The sequence below is a fragment of the Cynoglossus semilaevis genome, chromosome 11, assembly GCF_000523025.1.
Source record: "Cynoglossus semilaevis isolate Cse_v1.0 chromosome 11, Cse_v1.0, whole genome shotgun sequence".
Classification (NCBI taxonomy): domain Eukaryota; kingdom Metazoa; phylum Chordata; class Actinopteri; order Pleuronectiformes; family Cynoglossidae; genus Cynoglossus; species Cynoglossus semilaevis.
The window spans coordinates 20,405,493-20,415,110 of record NC_024317.1 but is presented as its reverse complement, the minus strand read 5'-3'; the positions used below and the strand labels follow the sequence as shown (position 1 = coordinate 20,415,110).

General features: G+C 40.5%; 1 protein-coding gene across 1 annotated transcript in view; it reads right to left on the bottom strand.

The window, feature by feature from the left end:
- flnba (filamin B a) overlaps nt 1-9,618 on the bottom strand; it is a 62,350-nt gene that overhangs the window by 35,908 nt on the left and 16,824 nt on the right. The window contains exons 14-17 of the mRNA XM_025060082.1: nt 6,872-7,015; nt 1,643-1,766; nt 673-836; nt 383-473 (exon numbers count right to left, since the gene is read on the bottom strand). Coding sequence (XP_024915850.1) covers nt 383-473; nt 673-836; nt 1,643-1,766; nt 6,872-7,015 — 523 coding nt within the window. The remainder of the gene's footprint in view (nt 1-382; nt 474-672; nt 837-1,642; nt 1,767-6,871; nt 7,016-9,618) is intronic.

Here is a 9,618-nt window from a genome sequence, read left to right as displayed (position 1 = left end):
AGACCAAAGTCCATAGAGAAAATCAATGATTTTAGCTCAGACCAAAGTCCATAGAGAAAATCAATGATTTTAGCTCAGACCAAAGTCCATAGAGAAAATCAATGATTTTAGCTCAGACCAAAGTCCATAGAGAAAATCAGTGATTTTACTTCACAGACCAAAGTCAATAGAGAAAATCAGTGATTTTAACTAACCCATCTAAACCTGCCACCTTTGATTAGTTTGTATCATTGAGTTGAAACAGAAGAAATGATTTCAAACCGTGACAAGTGACAAAAACAAATTAGAATTGAGTGATTGGGGCAGAAGTAGATGAGTAAGTGTGGTATCCTTGTGAGCTAAAATCACAGATTTCTTTTCTTCAATTCTTTATGCTGTTTACCACTTTTTTCCTGTCCAGGACCTTCAACCTTGACCTTTGATGCATCATGGGAAGGCACAACATTGACTTGGAAAGGACTATGTGGAACTTCCTGTGTGAAAACAAGAAAAAACTTCATTACAGTGGAACCCCAAAAAATTCTGTCAGGGGAACCAGAACCTGAGGTAAATAACAACATTTGTTATCAAAATTGATAGTACCAGAAAACTTTTTGCACATTTTGCAGTAAGAATATATAAATATATCTAAACTAGAAAAGTACCAAAGTATGAATTGAAAGGTTCTGGTACCTGTTCAGTGAACAATACTCTGACAGTGACAGTTCCTGGGGAGGGAGGAACATATTTAACGGTGAAGGTGTCATTGGCGTTGGGAATGATGTCGAACTCCACATCAACCTCTTTGGAATCGCTGATCACATGACCGTCACATTTAATTCCCACACTGACGTCTCCTGAAATCAAAGCAAACAGCAGGTGTATGAGACAAAGTGTGTGTGTGTGTACTGTATGTGTGAGATAATTTAAATGTATTTTCTGACAATTAAATGTCAAAGTAGGAATTGGAATGGAAGCAATTGCGAAACACTGGGACATTGATTGATTTTTTTTTCTTTCTCTACTCTTATCGGTTACGGTGTCGGCTTATCGCTTATGTCCTGACCGGGTTAGTCCTTGGGACGACGACTCTTGTGCATGCTGTCAGCAAAATTAATTAATTAATTTATTGAGGTTGTGTCTACGTGTGGGGGTTGGGTCTTTTAACCTTTTATCTGTACAGCAATTTGCTACATTAGTTGTATCAAAAAAAAAAAGTGCTTTATAAATAAGTAAAGTAATTGATCCAAAATTAAAGTTCTACTTTGTTGACACTAGAGGGTGTCCCTCTGCAGTTTTACATTTTCTTCTCGTACAGTTTCCCTGTTCTACACTTTTCCTGTGGCCCGGTCCATGTGATGACACCAGATCAGAACCGATGATGTTCCTCTGAAATGCAGAGACGGGCAGAACGTGCACCGCCATGACAGAACTCTGACAGGTGGATGAATTAGTCCTTGAGTGGACAGAGACAATGCTGACAACATCAGCCTTTCCTGCTCTCTCTCTCTCCACTTTGTGTTGCTGCAGCAAAGCTTGCCTGCCCAAACAACTGGTTGTTGAGCATTTAGCATAGTTTTATTTATTTAGTTGACTTGGCCAGTGTATTACATCTTTGGCTAACCTTTAGCTTTACTTTATCTTTGGCCAAGGTATAACTTACCATCTCCAGCTTCAGAACAGTCCACGGTAAAGTGGGTTGGTTCTGTGGCCTTGAGTCCAGTTCTTTCTATTCCGGGTCCACAAACCTTGACCAGTTCTGGATGACTTGCTTTACCCACAGAGACCTGAGAGTGAAACAGGAAACAACATTCATTAAAGTTTAGGACTACTTCCCGGGCTCAAGGTCAGAGTCACCAAAGACGAGGTATAACACTCAAACGGATCACCTCTGAGTTAACTGTTATCTGCACCTGGGCTAACTAAATACAAACGTTAATCACACATAAATTCGTCACAGCTGCATATATTACATGATTCTTCAGTTCAGAGCTAAAGCCTCTCGGATGAGAGGTGAAACATGTTCACGAAACCTACTCCTTCCAGTTGTTCCCTCGATGTAACAATTTTTTTTGGATGAGATGATCTTGATGACATTTTTTACAAACCTTGTCAACTTCATTTAGCCTGGTCTAACTTTCAATGAAGTCTGGGCTAACTTAAATCCAGCTCTTGATAAGGTTTTGGGAGTTTAGGTTTAAGCCTATGTCCGGACTCATGTTCATTACTTTTGACCACAATAGAAACAAGTTACATTAGTTAACGACTAGTTAAACTTGTGTCTAGACTCAACTAAGACTAACTTTCACTTTAATAACTTACATTTAGGTCAGGCGCTAAAAACAAACAATTGGCCATAAAGTGATGACAATTGTTAACATTTTTTTTAGATCAAGTCACTAAAGATCTTATAAAAATGACTTTTAGCACACACAAGAACTTGTTTAGATTTTGGCTTTTAATACTTTTAATATCAATTTTAACTTTTAATATTGTATCTTGTATTAAAATTTCATTGAATAAAAATTACAACAATGTCTATTGTATAATGACTATTTTATTCTATCCTATACTGATCTTGCTTCAACTTTGTTGGCTATCTTACATAAGTTACCTCTTGCCTAATCTATAGCCAAATGAAAATGAGAACCAGGAATAGCTAACTTCGCTAACAACATTTTTGTTGTTAGCTTCGGGAAATTTTTATGTTTGTGAGGATAACTTTAAAATCTACCTCTATATGTATATATCTCTGCTAGCTAACGGCTAAAAAAAAAAAGTGGGTTGTCTTCTCATTTACATCAGGTGTGTTTGATCTGTTGGGTGTTGTTCATCTTCGACTTTTAACCTTCATTTCTAATCTACAAAAACAGGACGACGTGTATTTATAGTAAATAAAAGTCACTCTCATTAAACACAAGAAGACACGTTCTCATCATCATGACAGTTTTTGTACGTGGATGGTGAAACAAAAACCAAAAACACACACACACACACAAGTGGAAACAAACACACCCCTGTTACAAGATTGTCCCAGAGTTACAGTGAAGTGTTACATTGAAGAAATGTTACAGTGAAGACCTGCTAAAGGTGTTACAGTGAAGAAGAGTTACAACGAGGACCTGATTAACTGTTACAGTGAAGAAGTGCTACAGTGAAGAATTCCGAAAGCAGTGCAGTGTTACAGTGAAGAAGTGTTACACTGCAGCAGTGAGGTGGTGAGTGGTGTAACTTTTTTGCTGCGGCGTAACTTTTCACTGTCACACTGCATCATTCTCATCGTCACGACAGTTGTTTTTGTCACTAGTTGGTCAAATAAACAAGCGGAAACATAACACACACTTAATACAAGATTGTCACAGATTAAAGTGTTACATTGAAGAAGTGTTACAGTGAAGAAGTGTTACGGCATACGTGTCACAACTCAAGGGCCGGGGGCAGAGTGTCTTAACTTGAGAAATTAACAGTTTGTATAATAAGTTAAATTGCAGAAACATGTATTGGTCTGTTATGGAGTCGTTACATCTATATCAGCAGTCCCAAACCATTTTTGTTCCAAGGGCTGGTCAGCCAGTACCACCCGTTTACTATAGACCGGGAGCAAGGTACTGAGCATTGAAGGATCATTACATTTTCAAAATAAATCATCTTAAAAATCTTAAAATATTGCCAGATTATCTTTAGATAAAGAAAGTAAATGGATATGACTAGGACTTTCTTTGAATGAAGTAAATTCGTTCAAATTAAGTATGTTTTTTCACTGTGTCCCACTGTGGCCCGGTACCAAATGACCTTTGGACTGGCACTGGTCCGCGGACCAGGGATTGGAGAACCCTGATCTATAAAGTACACTATATTACCAAAAGTATTGGCTCACCTGCCTTGACTCATACTATGAACTGAAGTGCCATCCCATTCCTAACCCAGAGTTCAATATGATGTCGGTCCACCTTTTGCAGCTATTACAGCTTCAACTCTTCTGGGAAGACTGTCCACAAGGTTGAGGAGAGTGTTTATAGGAATTTTTGACCATTCTTCCAAAAGCGCATTGGTGAGGTCACACACTGATGTTGGTCGAGAAGGCCTGGCTCTCAGTCTCCGCTCTAATTCATCCCAAAGGTGTTCTATCGGGTTCAGGTCAGGACTCTGTGCAGGCCAGTCAAGTTCATCCACACCAGACTCTGTCATCCATGTCTTTATGGACCTTGCTTTGTGCACTGGTGCACAGTCATGTTGGAAGAGGAAGGGGCCCGCTCCAAACTGTTCCCACAAGGTTGGGAGCATGGAATTGTCCAAAATGTTTTGGTATCCTGAAGCATTCAAAGTTCCTTTCACTGGAACTAAGGGGCTAAGCCCAGCTCCTGAAAAACAACCCCACACCATAATTCCTCCTCCACCAAATTTCACAGTCGGCACAATGCAGTCTGAAATGTACCGTTCTCCTGGCAACCTCCAAACCCAGACTCGAATTATGGTGTGGGGTTGTCTTTCAGGAGCTGGGCTTGGCCCCATAGTTCCAGTGAAAGGAACTTTGAATGCTTCAGGATACCAAAACATTTTGGACAATTCCATGCTCCCAACCTTGTGGACAGTCTTCCCAGAAGAGTTGAAGCTGTAATAGCTGCAAAAGGTGGACCGACATCATATTGAACTCTGGGTTAGGAATGGGATGGGAATGGGATATAGTGTATCTATTCATTTACAACCGGCCCTTCAAGGGGAACTGTATTGCTGAATTGGGCCCCCGGTTAAAATGAGTTTGACACCCCTGTGTTACAGTGAAGAACGACAGCAGATAGCAGTGTTACAGTGAAAAAGCATACAGCGAAGTGTTACACTGCTGCAGTGACCAGGTGTCATGGGTGCAGGGGTTTAACTCACAGCAGTGGCGTGGCTCTTGTTTTACTGTGTTCCACTGTTGTTACACACCGTAACACCACTTTGAAGTACGAGTGCTGCATAGTAACTTTTCACTGTAACACCGCATCATCACCAAGTACAAGGTTAGCAGACCAAGACCCCACCTCTAATTCCTCCGGCTGCTACAGTTCAGAAATGTAGGAAGATACATATAAATAGTTCTGTAGCCTGCAAAACCGAACAGTGTGGCAGTGTAACAATGAGAAAACACCGCAGCAACAGGGTTACATTTAGAGGGTCAGTGCACACAGTGATAAGTTCATTTATCAATGCATATTAAACAAATATCACGACTGAAATGTTGGACAACAAAAGGAGGTTACAGTGTTGTTAAGTTACAAGCAGAGGTGGGAAGTAACTCGTTTTGAGAATAGGTCATTTTACTACAAAAAAAAAGTACATTTGAAAAGAACCTGTTACTGAGTAAAAAAAAAAAGAAATGTGGAGAAAACCAATTTCCATTATAGAAAAGAAAATGCATGGGCAGTATAAGTAGCCAGATAACGTTGACTAAGAGACAGACTGTGTCCTGTTGACGATGGCTGTTGCTGAACAATAACTGGAGGTTGAGGATTGCCAAGCAGAAAGCTCCCCCGGAGCAGATGACTCAGAGTGCTGCTAATAAAGTTGCATATACAGTGGCTTAACGTTTATTATTCTATTTAGAAAACACCAGTTTTTATGCCAGTCGGATCATTTTCGAATGAATTTATCCGCCACTACTTAACCCTTGTAAAGTCTTTCGGGGGGTCACCTACATACAGTATGTCTTTGTGTCTGTTTGAAGTCTTTCGGGGGGTCACCTACATACATAGTATGTCTTTGTGTCTGTTCCTGCATGAGTATGCGTGTATGTGCATGTTCCTGTACTGCATGACTTGTGCCAACTTTTCCTCATGTTCATTAATACTCATATTCTGGGACAAGATGAAAATCATTGCAAGGATTGCAAGGGTGTGTACAAAAATGCGAAGGACCGCACAAGGGTTAATGGGTTGGTCCATGAAAACTTCAGTCAGACATTTAACCGGTCCTGGCACAACAAAGATTGGGGCCTAGTCTATGAGCTTTGTATGGACCAGTGATTGAAATTGAAGCTAGATTGGATATGCAAACTTTGCAGGGATTTAAGAAAACCTCATGTTGTAGCCAGGTAGTTAAACAGCATCCAACATTCGAAGTTGTCACAATTTGTATTTAAAAACAACTAGTTGCAGATTGGATGTATAATTGGCCCCTTTTCCATGAAGTAATTTAAAGTAACTAAGTAACTTTTTACACAAAGTACATTTTAAATTAAGTACATTTTTACTTTGACTTAATTACATTTTTACTTTGACTTAATTACATTTTTACTTTTACTTAATTACATTTTTACTTTGACTTAATTACATTTATACTTTTACTTAATTACATTTTTACTTTTACTTAATTACATTTTTTAGTACTTTTTTCCCACCTCGGGTTAGAGGCGTGCAAAATTAAAATACACACGCACACACAAACATTCACAGATTCAGACGGAGAGGAATTCATTGACATAATAATGCAGTGTCTTCAGAAGTCTTTGAAACTTTGACTTCTATTGACTCTAACCAACTACACAAACCCTAACTCCTAACCTACTAGCTAACCCTAACTCTGCTAATCTACACTGAGTACACTGACTTTATGCTACTATAAATTTATTGGGGTTTGTTTTTTCTCTCTTTTTTTCTGATGTGTAATTTTTTTTTTATTTTCTTATGTAATGAAAGGTCAGAATAATTTAATACATTTTCAGTTGGCTTAATTCAAATGTCTCTCTTTCAAATGTTGTGATTATTATTAGTGGTTTGGGTTTTTTTCCATCTTTGACTTCCGACTTTGCACCCGAAATCCCTTCCACCATTAATTGGAGGATTGCCGAATTTCTCACGTCACGTTCTCCTGTTGTATTGACTGTGACTTCATTTCCTGTCTGGTTGCTTACCCTGAATGGGCTGCCCGGCACACTGACTCCACCCCATGTCGTGGACACTGTGTGTTTCTGGGCTGAAGTAGGTGTGTACAAGCAGGTGAACAGCCCTGCCTCCTGTTCTTTGACCATCACCTCCACAGGAATTCCATCCGAGTCCTAACAAACACAGACCATCCAAACCACAGTGTTAGCTTTTTTTTTAACCACAAGACATACTTGACTTTAAGTCGGACTTCAGTTAGCCTCAGTTTAGATTACTTTGAGATAATCTAATCTCTTTGTCAAGATTTTAAAAAAACTAACCTGGGGTCAATTAGTGTATTCAGGCTAATCCCCTAGCTGTTTGAAAAAAACTTTTACCACTTAACTAACTCTTAATTCACTGCTGGCTTTTTTTATTCAGTCTTACTCTTAGCTTTCTTGGGCTAACCTTAAATCTTTTTTTTGATCAGATTAAGCTGCTTCCAGCTACTTTGTTGTGTCATTATCGTAACTTTGTTCACATGCTTTGAACCCTGCAGCTAAAAAAAAAAAAGTTTGTTGTTGTTTCTTTTTAAATTTAGTAGGTGCAGCTTATATTCAGGTGTGCTCAATAGTCTGGAAATTAGTATGGAAATAGTAACTTTTCGACATTATCCATTAACCATTGATTGGTTTTAGGCATTACTTTGTGCTCATTTTATTTTGTGGGATTTGTAAGAGACAGTCAGGAGAGGCAGAGAAGTTTGTAAGGGTAGTGCAGGACCAGAAAGGCAGTAGGCAGTAGATGTGCAGTCACAGGGATGGATGCGTTCAGGGGTGGGATTAGATCAGAGTTCAGCTCTGAGCTTCTTTTTGTGTGCTTTGTTGATGGACTGTTAATGAACGTTTGGGTCCATAGTGTAGCAGAGAGCAGAGTACTGGGTTTGATTGCCAGAAAAACCCACATACTTGGCGCCTTCCTCCCTCAGTTTAGATTACTTTGAGATAATCTTATCTCTTTGTCAAGATTTTAAAATTGATTGCCAGAAAACCCACATACTTGGCGCCTTGTTGCTAATACTCATCTTGTAAGTCGCTTGGATAAAACCGTCTGCTAAATGCATAAATGTAAATGGACAGGTTGACAAGGCTCACAAGGTCAAACAGGACCTCGCCTCGACCCCGCCGTCGAAAGCAAATCACTGGACCACCGCTGACGATTGGTGGAGAAGGAGGTGGTGGTGGTGCCGCAGAAAACAGAGAACTGTTGTGTACTGACCCTACATTGGCGACATGAAAGGCTGGGTGTACCCGCATAGAACTAGGAAGCTTCAGCCGGATTGCTGCTGGGTTGAATGACCCCGGTGACCCCAGTCGATATGAGAGTTGTGGAGACGGAGCCATGGATACCACAGGATGAGTGCTAGTCAGGAAGACAGAGCGTGGTACTGAATTGTTTCATTATTGCCAGAAATCAGCTGGTGAACAGGAGACGTCTGGTGGGGGACAGTGCCCAAGACATGTCTGTCTAAGGCAGAGGGCCAAATGGTAGCCTTGTTTTAGTGCCATCAGACCCTTTGCTGACTAGGAACCTCAAAACAGAAAACCTTGTGTACACTATATTAGCAAAAGTATTGGCTCACCTGCCTTGACTCCTACTATGAACTGAAGTGCCATCCCATTCCTAACCCAGAGTTCAATATGATGTCGGTCCACCTTTTGCAGCTATTACAGCGTCACCTCTTCTGGGAAGACTGTCCACAAGGTTGAGGAGAGTGTTTATAGGAATTTTTGACCATTCTTCCAAAAGCGCATTGGTGAGGTCACACACTGATGTTGGTCGAGAAGGCCTGGCTCTCAGTCTCCGCTCTAATTCATCCCAAAGGTGTTCTATCGGGTTCAGGTCAGGACTCTGTGCAGGCCAGTCAAGTTCATCCACACCAGACTCTGTCATCCATGTCGACCATAACCATAATTCGAGTCTGGGTTTGGAGGTTGCCAGGAGAACGGTACATTTCAGACTGCATTGTGCCGACTGTGAAATTTGGTGGAGGAGGAATTATGGTGTGGGGTTGTTTTTCAGGAGCTGGGCTTGGCCCCTTAGTTCCAGTGAAAGGAACTTTGAATGCTTCAGGATACCAAAACATTTTGGACAATTCCATGCTCCCAACCTTGTGGGAACAGTTTGGAGCGGGCCCCTTCCTCTTCCAACATGACTGTGCACCAGTGCACAAAGCAAGGTCCATAAAGACATGGATGACAGAGTCTGGTGTGGATGAACTTGACTGGCCTGCACAGAGTCCTGACCTGAACCCGATAGAACACCTTTGGGATGAATTAGAGCGGAGACTGAGAGCCAGGCCTTCTCGACCAACATCAGTGTGTGACCTCACCAATGCGCTTTTGGAAGAATGGTCAAAAATTCCTATAAACACTCTCCTCAACCTTGTGGACAGTCTTCCCAGAAGAGTTGAAGCTGTAATAGCTGCAAAAGGTGGACCGACATCATATTGAACTCTGGGTTAGGAATGGGATGGCACTTCAGTTCATAGTATGAGTCAAGGCAGGTGAGCCAATACTTTTGGTAATATAGTGTATCTCCTCTTTGTCTCCTACCTGGTAGCTCCATCTCTAACATTCTTTTACCAATGAGGGTTTCATGAGCTGGAAGCCCAAATGATGTAAAAATAAACAAATACTTGAGGTTGTTTAAATTGTGGGCCCTGAATCTATAATCTGTGAAAGTTTAACTTTTTGAATGGAATTATGGAAATAAATAAACTTTTCCATGATATTCT